This window comes from Myotis myotis, unplaced genomic scaffold (assembly GCF_014108235.1).
Source record: "Myotis myotis isolate mMyoMyo1 unplaced genomic scaffold, mMyoMyo1.p scaffold_m19_p_1, whole genome shotgun sequence".
Classification (NCBI taxonomy): domain Eukaryota; kingdom Metazoa; phylum Chordata; class Mammalia; order Chiroptera; family Vespertilionidae; genus Myotis; species Myotis myotis.
Genome location: NW_023416313.1, coordinates 114,094,440 through 114,118,079, shown reverse-complemented (window position 1 = coordinate 114,118,079; position 23,640 = coordinate 114,094,440). Strand labels below are relative to the sequence as shown.

The 23,640-nt window shown below is 43.4% G+C and overlaps 1 protein-coding gene and 1 pseudogene across 11 annotated transcripts in view; both read left to right on the top strand.

Annotated features, from left to right (window-relative positions):
- The window catches only part of PARP6 (poly(ADP-ribose) polymerase family member 6), a 40,997-nt gene that overhangs the window by 4,190 nt on the left and 13,167 nt on the right, over positions 1 to 23,640 (top strand). For 5 of the 11 annotated variants that reach the window (XR_004973896.1, XR_004973895.1, XM_036348045.1 and 2 more), the window contains exons 3-18: positions 4,038 to 4,233; positions 4,877 to 4,954; positions 6,170 to 6,264; positions 6,434 to 6,494; positions 6,799 to 6,889; positions 7,332 to 7,398; positions 11,556 to 11,705; positions 12,557 to 12,767; positions 13,526 to 13,579; positions 15,404 to 15,499; positions 16,067 to 16,159; positions 16,726 to 16,851; positions 18,036 to 18,101; positions 19,014 to 19,081; positions 21,977 to 22,025; positions 22,271 to 22,383. Coding sequence is in view for 9 of the 11 variants with exons in the window: in XM_036348045.1 (XP_036203938.1) it covers positions 4,231 to 4,233; positions 4,877 to 4,954; positions 6,170 to 6,264; positions 6,434 to 6,494; positions 6,799 to 6,889; positions 7,332 to 7,398; positions 11,556 to 11,705; positions 12,557 to 12,767; positions 13,526 to 13,579; positions 15,404 to 15,499; positions 16,067 to 16,159; positions 16,726 to 16,851; positions 18,036 to 18,101; positions 19,014 to 19,081; positions 21,977 to 22,025; positions 22,271 to 22,383 (1,421 nt within the window). In the remaining 2 variants the exon portion in view is untranslated. The remainder of the gene's footprint in view (positions 1 to 4,037; positions 4,234 to 4,876; positions 4,955 to 6,169; positions 6,265 to 6,433; positions 6,495 to 6,798; positions 6,890 to 7,331; positions 7,399 to 11,555; positions 11,706 to 12,556; positions 12,768 to 13,525; positions 13,580 to 15,403; positions 15,500 to 16,066; positions 16,160 to 16,725; positions 16,852 to 18,035; positions 18,102 to 19,013; positions 19,082 to 21,976; positions 22,026 to 22,270; positions 22,384 to 23,640) is intronic. The other 6 variants (XM_036348083.1, XM_036348072.1, XM_036348051.1 and 3 more) reach the window with 6 other exon arrangements.
- LOC118675425 lies at positions 7,414 to 9,482 on the top strand (annotated as a pseudogene).

The window sequence follows — 23,640 nt, the reverse complement described above, 5'->3', positions numbered from 1 at the left end:
CTCGGGGGGGGGCGGGGGAGTGGGGTCCCCCAGCCCGGCCTGTGCCCTCTCGCAGTCTGGGACCCCTTGGGAGATAACGACCTGCTGGCTTAGGACTGCTCCCGGGTGGCAGAGAGCAGGGCAGGCCAAATCCCTAGGTGCAGCCCCTGGTCGGGCTCAGAGCAGGGCTGATTGGGGAGTTGTGGCGCCGCCCCCTGTCATGCACAGAGCAGGGCGGATCGGGAGGTTGCGATGCCACCCTCAGTCATGCTCAGGGTAGGGCTGATTGGGGGTTGGGGCACCGCCCCCTGTCACACTCAAGGCAGGGTCGATGGGGAGGTTGTGGCGCCACCCCGTCACGCACAGAGCAGGGCCAATCAGGGGGTTGGGGCACTGCCCCCTGTCACTCACAGAGCAGGGCCCATCAGGGAGGTAGGGGCTCCGTACCCTGTCACGCACAGGGCAAGGTCGATCAGGGGGTTGGGGAGCTCCCCCCTGTCATGCATAGAGCAGGGCCCATCAGGGGGTTGAGGAGCTCCCCCCTGTCACTCACAGAGTAAGGCCGATAGGGGAGTTGGGGCACCACCCCCTGTCACACACAGCAGGGCGGATCAGGGGGTTGGGGCACCACACCCTGTCACACTCAGGGCAGGGCTGATGGGGAGGTTATGGCTCTACCCCGTCACACACAGAGCAGGGCCCGTGGGGGGGTTTGGGCCACTGCACCCTGTCACAGAGCAGTGCCGATCGGGGGTTGGGGCGCCGCACCCTGTCACACACAGAGCCGCAGGGCGATCAGGGGGTTGGGGAGCTTCCCCCTATCAGGCACAGAGCAGGGCTGATCAGGGATTTGGGGTGCCTTCCCCTGTCACGAACAGAGCAGGGCGGATAGGGAAGTTGTGGCCCCGCCTCCTGTCACACACAGAGCCGCAGGGCGATCAGGGGGTTTGGGCGCTGCCCCCTGTCACGCTGATCCTGGTGCCGGGAGGCCTCGCTGCTCCACTGAGCCCGGTGCTGGGAGGCATATTGTCCTTTTACTATATAGGATAGAGGCCTGGTGCACGGGTGGGGGCCGGCTGGTTTGCCCTGAAGGTTGTCCTGGATCAGGGTGGCGGTCGCCACTGGGGTGCCTTGCCAGCCTGGATGAGGGGATGATGGCTGTTTGCAGCTGGTCACACACCCTTCAGGGTGGGGGTCCCCACTGGGGTGCCTGGCCAGTCTGGGTGAGGGGCTGAGGGCTGTTTTCAGGCTGGCGGGTGACTGAAGCTCCCAACTGCTCCTTTTTTTCTTTTTTTTTATTCTGGGCCAGCTTTAGCTCTGAGGCTTGGCTCCAGCTCTGAAGCCTCAGCTGCTGAAAGCAGGTATCTGGTTTGTTTGGGTTCTATAATCAAAACACTGTTTCAGCTCCAGCTCTGAGATCCCTGCTGGCTGAAAGCAGGTTTCTGGGGTTTTGTTTAGCTTCTATATTTGTAACAATGTTTCAAACAGAAAGCTCAGAGGCCGGCAGTGGCAGGCGGGGAACGTTGGAGTCCTCCATCACTGAAGCAAGCAAACCTCATGTTCGCTTCAAGCTGCCTGGCTGCCGGCCGCCATCTTGGCTGGCAGTTAATTTGCATATCGCCCTGATTAGCCAATGGGAAGGGTAGTGGAGGTATGGCTAGTTACCATGTCTCTCTTTTATTAGATAGGATATTGTCTGAAGTTTTACATATGTCTCCCTTTTCCCCAATTTACACCCCCCACCCCCCAGCCATTTCTACCCTGAGCAAGCCCCCACCACCCCAGTGTCTGTGTCCATTGGTTATGCTGCATATTGTTTTTGATGGGTCAGGTAGTGTTGGCTGGGGAACTGCTGTGCTGTTTGTGTTGGCTTTGTGCCTTAGGTCGCCATAATGGGTCAGTTACCAGGCTTAAGTTGGTATCTGAGGGAAACACCACAGGTCCTTGGAACACAAGGATTTAGAACAGTGATTCTCAATTTTTATGCACCAGAATAACTTGAAGGGCTTGTTAAAAAACAGATTATTGGCCCTAGCTGGTTTGGCTCAGTGGATAGAGCATTGGCCTATGGAAGGAAGGTTCCTGGGTTCGATTCCAATCAAGGGCACATGCCTGGGCTGGGGGCTCAGTCCCCAGTAGGGAGCGTGCAGAAGGCAGCCAATCAATGATTCTCTCTCATCCTTGATGTTTCTATCTCTCTCCCTCTCCCTTCTTCTCTGAAATAAAAATAAAGTTTAAAAAACAGATTACTGCCCTCCTCCCACCTCTGGAGTTTCTAATTCAGTAGATCTCAGTAGGATTCCTTGGATTTGCATTTTTAACAAGTTCCCTGGTTGTATTGATGCTACAGATCTACAAAGCCCATTCAAAAACCTCTGATCTAGAAACCAAGAAGGTTCAACAGAACCATATTAGAAACCAAGAAGCCCTCTGTTTAAGGTTGGAGTGGGTGAGACATACAAGCAAAGCCAGAAAGGCCCAGAATAGTGGTTCTTATTTTTTGAAAGGACTATGGGTTCCTGTTTTTCTGAGCATTTATTGGGATTATTATTGTATTTTGGTTTGGGAAAAGGTGCCAAGATGAGTCCAGGGCATTATTTTGGCCATAACAGCTCAGACTGTACCTACCAGAGGGTATTCAGTATAATTGAAGACTTTTTAAATTAGCTATGATTGTCATATAAAGGTTTCTAGTGATACTGATGTTTAATAAGAGATAATGATGACTTGTAGAAGTAATTGGGGGTAAAAACTTCCCAAAGAATCTGATTCTGATGGAAGTTGTTACTGTGAAAAATGTTCCAAATGAACTGATGTAATAGAGTAGCATAAACACCTGGTTGTCTGCAAGGGTTGGTACAGTGTTATGAACTAGAGCAGGAACTTTCTCCACTCCCAACTCTCCAGCTTAAATAGAACAGTAATGTCTTATGTTTCTATAGGGCTTTCAGGGTTTGTTATCTATAAAGATCTATGTGTACAAGTGTATGCACATGCATGCAAGTATGTCTCGGTGTATAAGTGTCTGTACATATCTATAACTAGAGGCCTGGTGCATGAAATTCATGCGGTGGGGGGGGGGGGGCCTCAGCCCGGCCTGCACCGTCTTGCAGTCCGGGAGCCCTCAGGGGATGTCCGACTGATGGCTTTGGCCCACCCCCGTAGGGGGGAGCGGGCCTAAGCCATCAGTCAGACATCCTTAGCGTTGCCATGGAGGCAGGAGAGGCTGCCACTACTGCCCCTGCGCTCGCCAGCCGTGAGCGTAGCTTCTGGCTGAACAGCGCTCCGCCTGTGGGAGCACACTGACCACCAGGAGGCAGCTCCTGTGTTGAGCGTCTTCCCCTTGGTGGTCAGTGCGTGTCATAGTGACCAGTCGTTCCGCTGTTGCGCCAAACTGGCTCTCCAACATCCCCCAAGGAGTTCCAGATTGCAAGAGGGCGCAGGCCAGGCCAAGGGACCCCACCAGAGCACAATCAAGGCTGGGGAGGGATGCGGGAGATTGGCCAGCTGGGGAGGGACCGTGGGAGGGCTGCAGGGTGTGTCTGGCCTGTCTTGCTCAGTCCCTATCGACCGGACCTCAGCAGCAAGCTAACCTACTGGTCGGAGCGTCTGCCCCCTGGTGGTCAGTGCATGTCATAGTAAACAGTTGAGCAGCCTTAGCATATCATTAGCATATTATGCTTTGATTGGTTGAATGGCTGACCAGACCACTGGACACTTAGCATATTAGGGTTTTATTATATAGGATAATAAAAAGGTAATATATTAATTAGACCCAATGTCCTTCCAGGCATCATTCCGGATGTCCTTCCAAACAAAGTCGGGGTGGAGGGAAGCAATCCAGGTCCCAGGTGCTGGTGGCCAGAGGGAAGCCTGGGTCCTGGGTGCTGGAGGGAAGCCGGTGCTGGCAACCGGGGGAAGGAAGGCCTACTCTTGCATGGATTTTCGTGCTTCGGGCCTCTAGTGTATAATAAATGTGTATCCATAAACATGTGTGGCTGTGTATATACACTAGTTTTTATCTGGTGATGAAACCACTTGTCGTCTACTTTCTACAGGACAGTGACTTGTTACCACCACAGCAGCAGAGCCTACCATCCCCAGCAGATCTCCAGTCATCTTCTGACATCACTCCCCTCCCTTGTCTCCCTTTTTGGCCTCCTAAATGCCCATCTCGTTGGCCTGGGTTCAGCTGGTGGTATGGAGGGGTGCTGCCTAGCACTGACGGAGTGTGTGTGACCCATTGACCCAATGGTGAGGACTGACTGCCCACCTCTGCAACTGATCATCCAAGGGGTAGATGGGACAAAGTACAGACCTCATCTTTTCCTGGTATTTTCCCTCCCACCCCTTTGGAAGGTAGACTGGTTCTTTGAAATTAAAGGAAGGAGAAGAGGCATGGAAACAGTATTACTTGATGTGTGTATAGGTTGATTTTCTTGGGAAGGAAAAAGATAGAAAGGGAGTGATGAGACAAGAGAGTTTACATATGCTTTGGAGCTGCCTTGGGTCGCTAGATGATTCTAGAAGAGGCTAGCTTATATAGAACTTAGATTATGCCTAGGAACCAACCTTGACATTGAATTCTTTTGCATCCTTCTCCGTTCTGGCTGCCAGACCCTCAATCATAGCTGACACTTAAGAAGGTCAAAATTCCCTATTTTTCTCCATCCTACCAAAAGAGAGCTAGGCCATGGTTATAACCAGATTCAGGAGAAGACTTAGATGCTCCCGAAGGATGAGGTGGGGGGAATAAAGGGATAGTGACTCAATTATGCTATCCCAAGGGACCTTCTTCCATTCCTTGTGGGGATCTATTTTCCACCCTGTCACTCTTCTCTGTTCCATGGGGTAACAGGGATCAATAAAGGGTTATATGCTTCTTTCTCATTACTAGGACATCAAAGGCCAGTTTTGGAATGATGATGATTCGGAGGGAGATAATGAATCAGAGGAATTTCTATATGGAGTTCAGGTGAGATTTCAGCGTCTATCATCCATGTTGGGTGGTGGAAATGTGCTTCTCTCTGGATATATCAGGAGTGAAAGAGATTATTCTGGACCAGAGATACAATGTTGGTGTGGTTTGAGCTTTATCTTGTTAGAGCTGATATATCCTTGCTCTTGCCTAGGACTCATACCTTTCCTAGAGTAAACTACATCCTCTCTACATGGAGACTACCCAAATGTTCTTTTGTTGTTGTTGTTAATCCTCACCCAAGGTTATTTTTCCATTGATTTTTAGAGAGAGGGGGAGGGAGGAGGGGAGAAAGAGAGAGAGGGAAATACCGGTTGCCTCCCATATGGGCTGACTAGGGATTGAACCTGCAACCCATGTATGTGCCCTTGACCTGGAATCAAACCCATGACCCTTCAGTATGTGGGTTGACACTCTAACGACTGAGGAACACCAGCCAGAGCTACCCATATGTTCTTTGGAAATAATTATTTTATAACTTCCCTCACTAGCCAGTGGGATCATTTCAATCATTATGGGAAAATTACCCTGCCAGTGCCCTGGCCAGATGACTCAATTGGTTGGCGTTGTCTCATGCACCAAGAGATTGCGGTTCAATTCCCAGTCAGGGCGCATGCCTAGGTTGTGGGTTTGATCCCCGGTTGGGGTGCATACTAGAGGCAACCAATCAATGGTTTGTTTTTTTTCTCACATTGATGTTTTTCTTATTCTCTATCCCTATAAAAAAAAATTAGTAAAAATATATTCTTGGGTGAGGATTAAAAAAAAAAAAAAAAAGTACCTGCCAATGATTGCTTAATGCCATCACTACCCAAGGCATGATCTTGAGCCGGAATGTTGGACTCTTCAGATAAAACCTTGCTGAGTTAAATTCTGTATTCTTCGGTCTGTTCTGAGTTTTCATAGAAGGGACACCTAAGTATTCTGGTCAAGGTGTGAGAGGAAAAGCTGAGACTTAAGGATGTGAATTCCTTAAGCAAAGCCTGCAGTTGTCTATTGAAACTTCTTAGACTGGTGATGGAGAGAGACTGGTCTGTCAATGAAATCCACAGCTAGGGCAGCCACCAAGAGCCCCTTTGTGTACATAGCTTTTTGCTTATATGTACTGCTTCTGTTTAATTTTCCTGCTCCTGGTGTTTCTTCATTTTATTTTTCACCTCTCTCTTTACCCCTCTGTTTTCCTCCCCCCTACTGTTTTTGCTACTGACTCAGGGGAGCTGTGCAGCTGACCTATATCGACACCCACAGCTTGATGCAGACATTGAAGCCGTGAAGGAGATCTACAGTGAGAACTCTGTATCTGTCAGGTGGGATTCCACTTCAGAGATGGCAGTGGACAAGCCATTTCTTTCTGAGTACAGAGATACCTTCTACCATTCCCTCTCCCCTAGCCCTGGCTCAGTTCTCCTACCTCAGTCTCTGTTCCCTTCTTTCTCCCTTAATGAGTCTCACCTGTGATTGCCTGTATCTCTATAGAGAATATGGAACTATCGATGACGTGGACATTGACCTCCACATCAACATCAGCTTCCTTGATGTAAGTGGTGCTAATACCTGCCAACAACATATATAGCTGGACTTAATGGATTTTTTCATGTAGCCCAGGAGTCTTATTCCTGAATGCTATATTTGGAGCATGTATTTTCCATCCCTGTCTTTTTTTGAACATCAATACACAGACGTGTGTACTGTTATGTGCATGTGTGTGTGTTGTATAGGAAAAATTTCAGGTCTGTTTCTCTCTGTTGCTAAATTGGAAACTGTTTCCCTTACTCTTCTGTTCTTTTTTATTTACTTATTTATTTTGGTGCTGTGACTCGGGTACGACCTTATTTTTTTAGGAGGAAGTTTCTACAGCCTGGAAGGTCCTCCGGACAGAACCTATTGTGTTGAGGCTGCGATTTTCTCTTTCTCAATACCTTGATGGACCAGGTAAAGGCAGTGACTTTGGGCAAGTATGAACTAATCCAACGTCCTAAATTAAGAGAGATGAGAAGTACTAGGAATCAGGCCCTTGGACATGATCTGCAGGCCATTGGTAGGGGCTTTTCAGCATCCTCTCACTCGTGTCTTCATTCCCTGTCAACTGGTAGTAAACTCTCCAATCCTTCTTGGTTAATGAAATTGTTTTCTTTGGTTCACAGGTATTATTTATTCTTCCCCTTCCCCTCAATTTCCTTACAGAAGTTGAGGATATTTGAAATTGGTCAGTCAGCTCCCAGACTATACCCTTTGCTGCAAATGTTTTCCTTCTCCACCATTATTGTTTACAGTATCGTTAGAATCTGAGGAAGCTAGTCCACTGAACTGGGGCTTTGGATTCCCAGGAGTATAGAGACATATACATACTAGGAGCTTTCTCTTCTCTTTGCAGAACCATCAATTGAGGTTTTCCAGCCATCGAATAAGGAAGGGTTTGGGCTGGGTCTTCAGTTGAAAAAGTAAGAACTTTGATCTTTCTGGTTATAGACATAGGTGGATGGACAGGCAGACGGAATGTTTGTCCATCCTTGGATGGAATGTTTTCTTCCAAAATGTCTTTCTGAGATATGCCCAAAAAAGACTAAAATAAATTTGGGGAGCCAAATTTATGGTTAGGCACAGGAGCCTGTGGTTCTGGGGTATCCGGCCTTGAGACATTTTGAAGGTAAAAAGATAGGTTCATTAGTATTTAAGCAAAAGTACAACCCTGGAATTAGAGCCATTCTCTTCACATTTCCTCTTGTAGTTTTCTCAAAGTGTGGGGTCTAGGAGCTCAGACAGTTTTAATATATTGAATGTGTTGAGCACCTTGCTAAGTATTTTGTATATAAAGAGAATTGAGCTACAGAGTCTACCCTCAGTGAATTCCAAATAGAGTCCAGTGGAGATACATGTTCTAATACAAGTGAATACACAAGTTTTAGAAAGAACACAGAGGAAGGAGTGACTCAGTCTGGTGGCAGGAGGAGGACTATGAATGAATGAATAAAAGGGAGATGAATAATGATTTTCTAGGATAGATGAGAGTTGCCTGTATAAACAGACTCTAAGAGTGAATAACATTTGCTAGGGCACAGTAACATGAAGCAGCATGTATGTAGGAAGCTTCAGGCAGTTAATATTGCTAGTGAAATGCAAGGGAAGAGTGGCAGGAACTGAAGCCAGAAAAGCAGGAAAGGGTCCAAATCAGAGAGGATCATGGGCTTTTATGTTGTCGGGAGTGGGAGTTTTATAGGGTTTTAGGCAGAGAAAGGACATAGTTGATTTAACTTTAACCTTTTTCGGGCCAACGTGGAGACTGACTCGACAGACCAGGCGCTAGGAGCAGGTCCAACGTCGAGCTGAGGTCTAGTGAGACAGATAACTTCAACATTCAATCCCGTCAATTAATTTGGACCAGACTGTTTGAATTCCAAAAATAAAATTGGACCGCAAAGGGTTAAAAACACTATTCTGGTAGCACTGGGCAAAATAGGTAGAAGGGGTTGAGACAAGAGATCAGAACTAGTTTATTAGGAGGCTTTTGTAGAAGTCCAGACATGAAATGATGAGGGCTTGAATCAAAGTGTGACTGCAGGTAAGAATAGAGATGAGAGATAGACTGGAGAGATTTATGAAGTATAGAATCAATAAGACTTGCTTTTTGGCTCTCTGAGCAGCATCATGTCAGTCAGCAAGAACAAGTACCTTATGAAGGGTGGCAAAAGGAGCAAAGAAAAAAGTGGTTGATCCATTTTCTAAGAAGGATATGTGTGATGTGAAAGCACCAGCTATGTTTAATATAAGAAATACTGGAAAAACACTAGTCACCAGAAGTCAAGGAACCAAAATTGCATCTGATGATTTCCAGGGTTGTGTTTTTGAAGCAAGCCTAGCTGATCTGCAGAATGATGAAATTGCATTTAGAAAACTCAAGCTAATAATTGAGGATGTTCAGGGCACAACTGCTTGACTAATTTCCATGAATCTTACCTGTGACAAAATGTGCTCCGTGGTCAAAAAATAGCAGACCGTGATTGAAGCTCTTGTTGATGTCAAGACTACTGATGGCTATTTACTGTGTCTATTCTGTGTTGGTTTACTAAAAAAATGCAACAGTCAGATTCAGAAGACCTCTTATGCTCAGCATCAACAGGTCCACCAAATCCAGAAGAAGATGATAATTGTGACCTGAGAGATGTAAATGACTTGAGAGAAGTGGTCAATAAACTGATTCCAGATAGCACTGGAAAAAGACAAAGAAAAGGCTTGCCAATCTATGTATCTGCTCCATGATGTCTTTGCTAGTAAAGTCAAAATGCTGGAGAAGCCCAAGTTTGAATTGAGAAAACTCATGGAGCTTTCTGGTGAAGGTAGCAGTTCTGGAAAAGCTACTGGAGATGAGACAGGTGCTAAAATTGAACAAGCTGGATGGATAGGAACCCCCAGTCCAAGAATCTGGTTAAAATTCAGACATTTAATGGTGACAAAAAATTCTATTTGTGATATATTTTTTTAAATTTTTTTTTTTTTTTTAATATATTTTATTGATTTTTTTACAGAGAGGAAGGGAAAGAGATAGAGAGTCAGAAACATCGATGAGAGAGAAACATCGATCAGCTGCCTCCTGCACACCTCCTACTGGGGATGTGCCCGCAACCCAGGTACATGCCCTTGACCGGAATCGAACCTGGGACCCTTCAGTCCGCAGGCCGACGCTCTATCCACTGAGCCAAACCGGTTTCGGCTGTGATATATTTTTTTAATCAGTAAGACTTGAAGATTGATTTGGATATATTGTATGTGGTCATAAGCCAAGGAGTAGTGGAAAGTTACTCCTCGGTTTCCATCCCAGATATCTGGGTAAATTGTAATACCACCAGTTTAAATAGGGATTTAAAAAAGAGGAGCAGGTTTGTGGAATGAGGATAGATAATTAGTTCCATTTTAAACATGTCGTTTAAAGGTAACCTTGGGATATTTAAGTGGCTATGCTTAGTAGATACATATGTAGATTTAGTACTTACAGGAGAGATTAGGATTGAAGATGTATATCAGTCTACGGGTGGAGATTACAACCAGTGTAGAATTGGAGATTGCTAGAGGAGAGCATGATGGAATGAAAAGATCAAGGGCAAAACACCTTTTAACATCCAGACAAAATACCCAAGAAATTATCAGGGTAAGCAGAAGAATAAGAAACACTGGAGATGGGTCAGAGAAGTTGGAGAAGAATGGGAAGAGAATGGTGTCACAGAAGGCAAAGAGAAGAGTTTCTACAAGGAAGACTAGGTGCCAGAGAGGATAAGTAAGAGAACTTAGAAGTTTCTGTTGGATTTAGCATCAAGATGGGAGCAGATGTGGTGGAGTGGTGAAGGTAGGATATGTTGAAAAGTGAGTGGTTAGCAATAAAGTAGAAACAATAGTATAGGTTGAGAAATTTGAATGAGGATAGGAGGAAAAGAGGGAGAGGTAGCTAGGTAGCCAAACTGAGGGGCAGAAACTTGAAACTTTTTGTAGACTGGGAAAGGAATTGATAATAAAGGGGGATAATTGATGGATCAAGGTCCCTACAGAGACAAAAAGGGGCTGAGAGCTGGAGCACAAACAGAGGCATTGATCCTTAATAATAGGATTACCTTGTCTCCAAAGAATGGAGGGATTGTGGTAAGGGTGAAAATAGAAATAGATTTTTTGGTAGTTAGGTTGGAAAATCAAGAGAGCTGATATTTGGTGGCTTCTATTTTTCTCTAAAAGAAAGGGAGGTCATTTGTTGAAGGTGAAGTTAGTTGCTTAAAGAAGGTGATAAGGATTTAAGATAATAGTTTAGAGCAGCGATTTTCAACCTTTTTCATCTCAATGCACTAAAATTCTGCAGCACACCAAAAAATATTTTTTCTACTGGTAGGACAAAAAAAAGTATAATTTTTATTAATTCAAACCAGATGGCTATAGTTGTGTTGAGTGTTGTCATTTTAAATTTGACAATCTAAGGGAAAAGAGGTCAGTGCCCCTGACTAAATAGTCAGGTATTACATGTTTTAAAAATTCTTGCGGTGTTGAAAATCGGTTGAAAATCACTGACTTAGAGTAATACTAGAGAGACTGATCGAGGGCAAATAAAAGGATTGAGAAGACTAGCTGAGGGCCCAGCTCAAATTGAAAATCATAAATTTGGGGATGTAATTTTTCACTTGACAGTGTCAATACCTCTCATGTCCTTAGTTTTTTTCTTCACTATTCACAAGGCAGAGGGTGATACTTACTTCTCTACCACTATTTTTGTTTCACTTTCAGTATATAGTCATTCTTGGCAACAAATTCCAAGGTTCACAACTTTTGTATGCTTACCTTTGAGATCTCCCTCTAAAGGCAAAGCATCTCAGAATTTTTAAGGTCTATTAGACTAGGTAATGGGAGTGGGCGTTTACCCCCTAGTTAGGTAAAGAGGTACTTTAGGACAGTACATTTTCATGTGCTAAAGTCATACGGGGAGGGGATTCAGACACATTCTGCCACCACAACTACTTTTGCAGTCCCTGGGTCTGAATTTTAGATTAGTTGCCTTTCATAGTCCTATTTCTTGGCCTATTCCCCTGCCTGAGCTTTCCTAAGCCCTTTTTCTTTCATTCCTTAGGATCCTTGGTATGTTCACATCCCAACAATGGAAACATCTCAGCAACGATTTCTTGAAGACCCAGCAGGAGAAGAGGCACAGTTGGTTCAAGGCAACTGGTACCATCAAGAAGTTCCGAGCTGGCCTCAGCATCTTCTCACCTATCCCCAAGTAAGTGCTTCTCTGGGAGCTAATCATCTCGAGTCACCTTGGTCTTGTCTAATCCCCCACCCCACCTTCTTGATTACCTAAATGTATCTATTTTGTCCTCTCCTTGGGTCCTCTGAATTCTGTACCTTTAACTACTAAAAGTATCCACATGTGCTCCTTGTCCTTCTACTCCTGATCCCAATTTTTATACCCCACTCTTTATGTAAATCACAATACCTAACTGGTATGTATTTGGAAAAATGTATGCTAATCTTTCCATATTTATTTGACCCTTGTCCTTATTCCCTATCCTAACGAGGCAGAGTCAGAGAGCAGACACCAACTCCTTGCTCTTATGCAAGGGTACATTGCTTTATCAGTTATCTAATAAATAAAGCATCACCCCTCCTGTGCTTTCTGATCTTCCCAAAGGCAAATACAGGCCCAGATTTGCAGCTTCCCAGGTACTGTTGTTGACAGTCAGGACATCAGGCTCTATGGGATGAAACTAATTCTTGCCTAGTACAGTATTTAGCACTTAATCATATGTATATACCGGTAAATAGACGGACACACACACAATGTGTAAGTGAAACAAGCATTCTCTCCAAGGGATCATTCCATACCTGGTAAGGGTGAAAATAGAAATAGATTACCAGAAAAACACATAGATAATGACATAAAAATCAATTCAGATGTATGATCTATTTACTTACTTTAACAGTTTTTAGATCCAGTAGAACTTCCTTCATACGTCCATCTTTGACTTAGGTTACTTCACTTATTCTGTCCTAGGACCCACTGTCTCCAAACCTCTCCTAGGACTCATACTGAATCCCCAGTGTAATCACTTCTCCTTGCTCTCTCTCCAGGTCTCCCAGTTTCCCTATTATACAGGACTCCATGCTGAAAGGCAAACTTGCTGTACCAGAGCTTCGGGTTGGGCGCCTCATGAACCGTTCCATCTCCTGTACCATGAAGAACCCCAAAGTGGAAGTGTTTGGCTACTCTCCCAGCCCCCAGGCAGGTCTCCTGTGCCCCCAGCACTTGGGCTTCCCTCCCCCAGCACGGACCTCTCCTTTGGTACATGAGCTGGGGCGGGTTTGACTTGGGTATCAGGAGGGTGGGAGTGGAATTGTGGGAGTATAGCTTCTTAAAATGAGGTGGAAGAATGGTTTTCCAAGCATCATAAATCAAACCTGGGCATGTACCATGACTGGGTGGAATGGAACACATTTTTTAATAGCTGAAAACTTATTTATATCTAAGCTATTGAGCAAGCTTCTCTGATAGCAGGCCATAAAGCAGAAAGTCTGGGGTTGGGTATCCCAATGAAATATCATTTTATGATTTTATTAGGTGTGGTTAAGACTTGATAGCTGCTGTACTAACCTATTCTACCTACCTTGAAGAAGGTTAAGGATGGGTCAGCTCTTTTTAAAGAAAAAAATTTTTTTTATTGATTTTAGAAGAAGAGAGAGGGATAGAGAGATAGAAATACCAATGATGAGAGAGAATCATTGATCAGCTGCTTCCTGCATGCCCCCTAGTGCGGATCGAGTCCACAACCTGGGCATGTGCCCCGACCAGGAATAGAACCAAGACCTCCTGGTTCATAGGTCAAAGCTTAACCACTGAGCCAGACCGGCTGGCTGGGCCAGCTCTTTTTAAGAACCTTTTGCAGAAATGTCTAAAGGTCTCTCCAGCTTTGGAATTACTTAAGCTGACTGGAGCTAGGGCTTAGCTACTTTAGGAGAATCCTAAGTGAGGGTGTGTGTGATGTCTATACAGGTGCCAGTTTTATAGGAGGCTCATGGGGTCTGTCTTTTTACTCTTATCAGGTCAGTGGTCACTGCAAGAACATCCCTACTCTGGAATATGGATTTCTTGTCCAGGTAAATCAAGTCCAAAGTTTCATTTCCAAGCCTTTTCCCTGTTGTCTGATCCATCTGATCCCCTAACATCTCCTAGTTCCTCAGTCCATTAAATATTTCCTGAGTTACTCCCAGAACTATACTAAGTATTATGTGGATAAGAGAAAAGAAGACATAGTTCCATCCTCAAGAAGCTTAGCGCATTACTGGAAAGACTTGTTTACAGACCACTTATGATCAAGTGCCAAATGGTACACTGCAGATTTTAAATGCCTAGGTCTCGAGGTGAGAAAGTAATTGACACTAATTTCCTTAAGATCCCTAACATTCTTGCTTAAGTAGTCTTGAATTTTTCTTATAGTCCTCTTTCACTGCTTAGCCATTACTGGTCATTTTTTCTTTTTAAAATCTTTTTATTCCTGGACATGCTTTCACTTTTGTATCCCTGTTACCTTTGTTCGTGTCCTTTCTTCCACTGGATTTCCTCTCTATTTTTGCAGTCAAGGCTCAATATCATCTTTTCCATAAAACCTTCTCCATCACTCCAGTTATATTAATTAATTAGTTGAAAGTGATGTCTCTTCTTACTGAGCTCTCATGGTGCTTTTTATTTTTTATGGCACCTATATGTCACACACCAAATGCTGCCTTGAATTGTAATTTGTATACACACCATATCTCCCCTATTGAAGTATAGGTTCTGAGAAGACAATTCTATCTAATAATAGACAAACATGGTAATTGACGGTACCTTCGCTACGCCTCCCATTGGCTAATCAGCGTGATATGCAAAGATGGCGGTTAATTTGCATATGTAGGCTCCAAGTGGTGGAGCGAAGCCTGACGGCCCAGGGCCAGTGGAGCAGCAAGGCCTGACGTTTCTGGGGCCTGCGGAGCAGCGAGGCCTCATGGCCCCGGGGCCGGGGGTGCAGCTAAGCCTGATGTTTCCAGGGCCGGCTCCGGCCAGAACTCAGCCAGAGCGAAGGCCTGGCCCGGGTGCTGGAGGCAAAACCGTGCCAGCAGCCAGGGGAAAGGAAGGCCGATTGCATGAATCTCTTCATGTAACAGGCCTCTAGTCTTTTATATTATTGCATAATCAAGGAGACTTTCACTTGACCTGGGTACATAATAGGCATTCAATAAATTTGAGTGAAAAGCCCTTGCATGTCCCTTTACCAGCCCCAAAGTATTTGAAATGGGAATAACTTTATTTATACATGAAATGTACCTGGTTGAAAAGCCATGTTAAGACAGAATGCTTTAAAAAATACTTTAGAATACTGCTGCATGAGCTCTGGATCTATTCTCCCTTGCCAGCACAGAGTTGTATCTGTGGTGTGACCAGTGGATAGGCTGATTATTCTAGGTAGTTGAAATGGCTTCTTAGGACCCCCTGCCATCAGATAATCTGTAATTACTACAACTAATGTTAATAGTTTGATTAATAGTTTTAAAAATACTTTCATAGAAATCATCTCATTACTCTTAATACCTCAATGAGGTGAGTAATGTTCCACTTTAGAAACCAACGCCTACATTAACTGACTTGCCTGAAGTTATATGTGGTATTAAGCAGTGAGGAGGGAAATCTTAACCCAGATCTCCTTCCAAGGTTTTTTTGGGTTTTTTTTTGTTTTTGTTTTTTTGTTTGTTTGTTTACTTTTAATATATAGTCTTAGCTCTGGAGTTTGGCCATTAGTTTAACTAAGTGCAGGGCCCAGGAAAAGATTCTTTGCTAGGTACAGGGCTGGGAGGAAGGAGAGTAGCTGGGAAAGAAGTTCAAAATAGTTCCCATATCTGTGCCTGTGCTTCCAAAAGATTTAATAGAATCTTTTCTCTCCCCAGATCATGAAGTATGCAGAGCAGAGAATTCCAACATTGAATGAGTACTGTGTGGTGTGTGATGAGCAGCATGTCTTCCAGAATGGGTCCATGCTCAAGGTATAAACCCTTGCTCTGTGACCCTCTTCCTTGGACCCTTGGTCAAGGCCCTTTTCCTCCTCATCTCTCCTTTCTTCCTGGTTCTTTGGTAAAGGTGGAATTCTGTCCTTACTCCCTGAGATTCTAGAAATAATTGTTTTACTCAAAAAATAAATGTCAGCAGTCCTACTAGGAAAGATGAGGCAATGTGAATATTTTCGAAGATATAATCTCCACCCAACATTTAAAAGTAGGTATCAGATATTGACCAAGATAATTGGTTATGATACTGTCCTTAAGGACTCCAAATCTAGGTGATTAGACAGACACTTCACTATCAGTGTATAGAAGAGATATGAGCAGTGTTGGGAAGCCTGAAGAGAGAGCATCTAACTACCTAGGGAGGTTATGGAAGGCTTTGTATAAGAGACAGCATTAATTCTCAAACTTATCAGTAAGTTTGACACAGTGGGCCCCAAACTCCTGCCTCATTATAGAGTTGTCTGAAGTCAGGATTATCCCTTCCTCCCTACATTACCTTTTTACTGCATCTCCCCTACCACCACGTGTGTTTTAATGTCCATTTAGCCAGCCGTCTGTACTCGTGAACTGTGCGTTTTCTCCTTCTACACACTGGGAGTCATGTCTGGAGCTGCAGAGGAGGTGGCCACTGGAGCAGAGGTATCTCTCATCATTGATGTTTCTATCTCTCTTTCCCTCTCTCTTCCTCTCTGAAATCAATAAAAAAATATAATAATAATAATAATAATAAAAGGCTGGGGAACCTATCAGTTTCATTCCTTGGAACTTAACCTCTGGAAATGCTTTCATATGTAAGGAAATTCATGATAGTATTATTTGTAATAGTAAAAAAAAAAAAAAAATGGATTAACTCCCATCTATAGAGCATCCAGTTAAATTATGGTATGTCCTTACAGTGGAAATACTATTCAGCTATTATTTATGGATAGAAAATTATAACCTGCAACCTTGGTGTATTGAGTCAACCCTCTAAGCAACTGAGATATTCTGCCAGGGCTTTTTAATCACTTTCTAAATCATTGTTACTTAAAATTTTACGAGTTTATATTATCTAATGAAAAACCATAAACACATTTGCTTTTAAAAAGAAGAGCAGACAAAAATGCTGAAACTCCAAAAGGTAGACTTATTCTGGATACTACGTGTATTCTAGAACTGAGAAATCATTTGGCTTCTACTGACCCCCTTCTCTCCTTTCCCCTAAGGTGGTGGATCTGCTGGTGGCCATGTGTAGGGCAGCTTTGGAGTCCCCTAGAAAAAGCATCATCTTTGAGCCTTATCCCTCTGTGGTGGACCCCACTGATCCCAAGACTTTGGCCTTTAACCCTAAGGTATAGTTGCCAGGGCTAAGGAACAGAAACAGTAGAAAATAGTGGGAGACTATGGTATGTCATTCTAGTTACACAGCTTCTTGGAGTAAGAATCAGAATAAATGAAAGACTTGTTTCTTGGGAACTCTTGAGCCCTAAGTTTTAGCTGTTTTAGTGAATAAACAACTGACTTAGAAGAAGGAGAGAAGAATTAATATTAATTATGGCATGAAAGGGAAGAATAAAAACCTTGGAGCCAAACAGACCTGGATTCCACTTGAGACTCTGTTGTTCCCTAGCTAAGTAGTGTTAGACAAGTCAGTTAACCTTAATTAACCTCAATTTCCTTATCTGTAAAATGGGATAATATCTACCTTTTGGATTGTTACAAAAATGAGGGATAATATGTAAAGTATTGCATTGGATAGAGTTCTCCAGAGAATCATAACCAATAGGAGATTTATTATAAGGAATTGGCTCATATAATTATGAAGGCTCAGAAGTCCCAGGATTAGCAGTCAGCAGACTAGAGACTCAGGAGAGCCAATTATTTAAGTTCCAATGCAAAAGCTAGCAGTCTCCAGATCCAAGTCCAAAAACAGGAAAAGACCAGTGTCCCAGCTTCAAGAAGTCAGGCAGGAGGAGCCTCCTACTTGGCTTTTTTGTTCTATTCAGACCTTATACTGATTGCATGAGGCCCACACAAATTAGGGAGGGCAATATGCTTTACTGATTCAAGGGTTAATCTCATCTAGAAACCCTCTCACAGACACTCCCCAAAATAATGTTTGACCAAATGTTTGGGCACTCTATTGTCCAGTGAAATTAACACTATTAACAATTGACATAATTAATCATCACAGTACCTGACTATTATTCATTGTTATATGTCACACACTATACCAGGTTCTTTACATATGTTATTTCAGAACATCTAGATTAGGGTAGTGGGAATTTTTATCTTCATTTATTCATAGGATTACTGAGCTTCTAAGAGGTTAACTTACCCTATTATTCTCAATTGGTAAAGAGAACTAGCATGTGATACCAGAACTATCTGACATTACATCTGTTTTCTTTCCATGACGTACTACCCTTCCCCTAGGGCCTAAACTTTTTTTTGTATATCTGCGCCTACTTTTTTTCACATCTTGACTCTCCATTTTTCTTCATCTGATTTTTCTCTTCCCATTGATTCCCCACAGAAGAAGAATTACGAACGACTTCAGAAAGCTCTGGATAGTGTGATGTCCATCCGGGAGATGACCCAGGTACTCTACCCTTTTCCTGCCCTCTGCCTATGCCACAAGTGTTGTATTCTGCTTGGAATTCATGGAAGTGGAGTGAAGACTTAGAGATGCTACTCAGATTCCTCACTGTTTACTTTAGTCTTCCCTCCTGTTCTGTTTTGTTTTATTAACTCTATTACTACTCTTCTTTCTTACTCTTAATGTCTCCCTCAACCTTTGCTTTTGTTGCTAATTCCTTAACAGGTTGTTCATATTTAATGTTTATTTTTTCATAATTCTTAGGGAATTAGGTGAGGGAAAGACCTCTGCCCAGGGTTGGGAGGTTAAGAAGGGGGGCTTGGAGGTAAGGAACTAGACCCAGGGACCTCCATCTTCTATCCTTCTAGGGGTGGGGCAGCCACATGGAGCAGTGACCATCCTTTGACTCAAAGCTGTCCCTCACCAGACTTCCCCACCCCTGGTCTGCAATCTCTGCATGAATAGACATTCATTTGTGCTCATTTACAGGTGGGCCTCTTAGCAAATCCTATATATCACAGTTTATATTAATACATAAGATACACCAATGAGAGATGATTTGCTTGTCAAGAACTCCTTGCTTTATGTAAAGTTTTACCACAGGATTCCTTAGCCTATTCTTTCTGACATTGATTTCATTTATTTTTTATTTACAATCAACTTTGTAGGGTGGTAGGAATTGCATAAAATGAGGGAGACCCACCTACATGTTGTTTTGTAAGCATCTTCACTCATTTTCATATTTATTTATGAATCTTCCCAATCTGACTGGGTTCCTTGTGGGTGGAACCCATCTCCTCTTGCCTTTGTATGGCCTTCGTTACCTACCTTGCCCTGGGCCCTGATAGTCATCTGTGGAAAGTGGAAGGGCTCTCACTGCTCCTGGAAGTTAACTTTATGGCTATTGTTTTATAGGGATCATATCTGGAAATCAAGAAGCAGATGGACAAGCTGGATCCCCTGGCCCATCCTCTCCTGCAATGGTATGGATAGAATGGTTCATCTTTCCCAGAGTGGGGCAGGGACATGGTATTAGACATGGAGCCTACACCTTTTCTTAGAGACAGTTTCAGCTTCCTTCCTGAGGTTATATATATATCATGGCTGCTTTTTCTTGTGTTTTTATTGACACCAGGCTTTGACAAGAACTCAGATCCTATAGAGAACCCACAAATTCTGAGATGGCTCAACTTCTTTTTAGGAGTTTCTTATTTCTCAGGTTTTTGATGCCCCTTGCATGTAGAAATTAACACCATTCACGTCAAATAACTTCAGTGTATCCTTCTACTCCCTTTTCCTGTCTCAAGGTCTTCCCCAGTGACGTAGACTGTCCAGAGCCTTTCAGCAAAGATTCTGACCATTCTCTACTGCCCTCCCTCTCTGATTTATTTATTGTTGACAGTATTACAGATGTCCTCCTTTCCCCCCCGTAGTCCCCGTCCGCCCAGCCCCTGTCCCTCATCACACTATTGTCTTTTCTTTGGTTAACCTCTTCCATTCTCCTTCCTCCCTCCCTCAACCCCTCACTTCCAAAATATGTCAGTCTGTTCCATGCATCCACACCTATAGACCTATTTTGTTTTATCAGTTTATTTTGTTCATTAGATTCCACATATAAGTAAGAGCATGTGGTATTTGTCTTTCTCTGACTGGCTTATTTCACTGAGCATAATGCCCTCCAGGTATCCATGCTGTTGCATAGGGTAAGGAGGCCCCTCTTCTTTTTTACAGCTGCATAGTATTCCATGGTGTAAATGTACCACAGCTTTTTCATCCACTCACCTACTGCTGGGCACTTGGGCTGTTTCCAGATCTTAGCTATTGTAAATAATGCCACTATGAACATAGGATGCATATATTCTTTCTGATTGGTGTTTCAGGATTCTTAGGACATATTCCCTATAGTAGAATTACTGGGTCAAATGGCAGTCCATTTTTAATTTTTTTGAGGAAACTTCATACTGTTTTCCACAGTGGCTGCACCAATCTGCATTACCACCAGCAGTGTACTAGGGTTCCCTTTTCTCCATAGCCTCACCAGCATTTGTTGTTTGTTGATTGATTGATTGATTGATTGATTGATTTTTTTATTGATTTCAGAGAGGAAGGGAGAGGGAGAGAGAGATAGAAACATCAATGATAAGAGAGAATCATTGATTGGCTGCCTCCTGCACACTCCACACTGGGGATCGAGCCTGCAACCCAGGCAAATGCCCTGACCGGGAATCGAACTGGTTACCTCCTGGTTTCTGGGTCAGTGCTCAACCGCTGAGCCACACCTGGCTGGGCATTTTGTTGATTTATTGATGGTAGCCATTCTAGCAGGTATGAAGTGATACCTCATTGTAGTTTTAATTTGCATCTCTCTGATAACTAGGGATGTTGAGCATTTTTTTCATGTGTCTGTTGGCTATCTGAATGTCCTCTTTGGAGAAGTATCTATTCAGGTCCTTTGCCCTTTTAAAAAATATATATTTTTATTGATTTGAGAGAGAGAGAGAGAGAGAGAGGAAGGGAGAGGGATAGAGGGATGAGAGAGACACATTGATTGGCTGCCTCCTGCATGCATGTCCCATTCCCCACCCTCCACCCCCACCATCCCACCCCTAGCCCGGGGATCGAGCCTGAAACCCAGGCATGTGCCCTGACCAGGGATTGAATTGGTTCGTCTCGGTTTATGGGTCAACATTGAAACACTGAGCCACACCAGCCAGGCCTTTGCCCATTTTTTTCATTTAATAGTTTGTCTTCCTGGTGTTGAGTTTTATGAGTTCTTTATATATTTTGGAAATTAACCCCTAATCAGATGTATCATTGGGGAATGTTCTCTCATACAGTGGGTTCCCTTTTCCATTTTGTTGATGGGTCCCTTCCTGATCTTGATTCCTGTTCTGTTTTCTTTTTTTTTTTAAATATATTTTATTGAGTTTTCACAGAGAGGAAAGGACAGAGATAGAGAGTCAGAAACATCGATGAGCTGCCTCCTGCACACTCCCCACTGGGGATGTGCCCGCAACCAAGGCACATGCCCTTGACCGGAATCGAACCTGGGACCCTTCAGTCCGCAGGCCAACGCTCTATCCACTGAGCTAAACCGGCTTCGGCCCTGTTCTGTTTTCTTGACATGGCTTTTCCCTTTCTTTTTAGTCAGCCTTTGACATCAATAGTTTCTCAATGCAGTATGCTCCCTCTTAGCATGAGGAATGACCAGGCATAGATCCTCCAGAATGGCATTATAAGTACATGGGTAAAACACAAAAAAACTAAACCATCCACTATAGGAGATAATGCTCCTTTGCTGACCCGTCAGTGTTTCATGCCGTTGTTCTCTCTTGTCCTCTGAATCCAGCCTACATATAGCCTAGTCTATCCTTGAATCCTCAGGAAGTTTATTCTAGTTTCTTCTGCTTCTTTCTCCTGCCCAAGCAGTAATTTTCTATCCATTCTTCACCATCCCCAAGAGCATTCAAGCTTCCTCTGAGCTCAAGTGGGATGGTCCTGAGCTCAGTTCTAAGTTTCTAAATCCCAAGGGTAATTCATCACCATCCTAATACAGATTGCTCTCTAATTTTTTTAGCTGACCTCCTGTTCTCTTCCTTTTGTTCTATTCTTTTCTCTCCCTAGATGTAGCAGCTCACCTCCCAACCCTCTCTTTCATCTGTTATTTAACTATCAGTAACTAGCTTTCCTTTTACATTTTTATATGCAAGCATTACTACCCAAGGGAATATTCAGATGGTGGCCTGGATATTTCACACAATTCAGACAACCCTGGAATCCTTGCTTGTTCTCCCAAGGGCACAGCAAGGCTGCTGCTTTGTTCACAATGGCCTAACCACACACGTATTCTGTCATTTTATTTATCTGTTTTGTCCTAGGATCATCTCTAGTAACAGGTCACACATTGTCAAACTACCTCTCAGCAGGGTAAGTGACCTTTATCCCTCTAAACTTAAATATCTGATGTGAGGCAGGGAGGGGCCTCCAAACCAACCAACCACATTGGTCCTAGATTTTCCTGGTTGTCTCTGCCCATCAATAATAATATTTGGGCCTAAGCATATTTCCTTTTTGGGGGGTCATTGCAAGCCTGATTTGCTCCTTATCCCCAATCCTTCTCTCCCTGATCTCCATTTCTGCTCTGTTTTTCTGACCCCACCCCACCCTGGCAGCAGCTGAAGTTCATGCACACCTCACACCAGTTCCTCCTGCTGAGCAGCCCTCCTGCCAAGGAGGCACGGTTCCGGACTGCCAAGAAACTCTATGGCAGCACTTTTGCCTTCCAGTAAGAGCGGGGTGGTGGGGAAGGTGGAGGGCAATAAATGTAAGGTGATGGGAGAGTTCATTCGAGATTAATGAGTTTGTGTTACCTATGTTCATCAACCAGTCAACAATTAGTTATATTGTGGTAGATTCTGTAGAACAAGTATGTCAAACTCATGGCCCGCAGGCCGCATGTGGCCCACAACGAATATTTTTGCAGCCCAACCAATATAACGGTATGTCAGAAATGTTTTAATAAAAATTTCGTAACCTAATTTTTACAATATCCTGTTATTCATGATTATTAATAACGAACTACAACATTTACTAATGACTGATTACTGTAGTCATTTCCCTTATGCGCCTTGTACAGGCACACCATTTCTCTCCACTAATACTAGCAGCGAATATTTTAGCAGCCGATTGCCACGTCATTAGTCATGTACTGACTTGTTGAAAAATAGGTTTATTTGTGTTATGTTTATTAATTTGTGCATTTATTCAATGTCTGGTAAATTAATGTTCAAGAAAAAATTTTTATTAAAATGTTCTATTATTTTATGTTAATGATTACTCATTTATTTCAGCCCTTTGTATTCAGCATGTCTCTATCAAAAAAAACCTACGTTTCTATGAAAATTGAAGCTTTTGTTTTTTGCGGCCCACGTAAACTTAAACCTTGTTTATTTGGCCCGTGTTAGCCTTTGAGTTTGACATTCTTGCTGTAGAAGATAAAAAGATAGCATGTGATATGGTCTTTACTCTCAAGCTACTTATGATGTAGTTGAGGAGAAATGGCATTTGCACATAAAAGGATGGTTGAAGAAACAGAGGGATTAGATTTGAAAACTACTGGAGGAAATCAATTGATGCATAATTGTGGGAGAAAAGAGAGAAAGAAAGAGCCATATTTAAGGGTAATGCAAAGGGAGTGGTGGTACCATTTTCCCAAAGTACACCTGAATTCAGGACTGGAAGCCATATTTGCATTCAGTGATAAGTTTGTTGGGTTTGAGAAGAATTCAATTTGAAACATAGGGGAATAGGCCAATGAAAATGCTGAATCATCAGTTGAGGGTTTAGAATGGGCCTAGCTAAAGCATGGAAGAGATAGATGATAGGACTGGAAATTAAGATATAAGAGGTTAGTCACAGATACATCTGCATGCCTGTGACTATGTCCATATGCATGCCCATCACTAAGTATGTGTGTCCATCTTCATGTCCTGTGTGGGTGAGAATGGGTGGGAATGGCATTCTTGAAAGTGTTCCTGGGAAC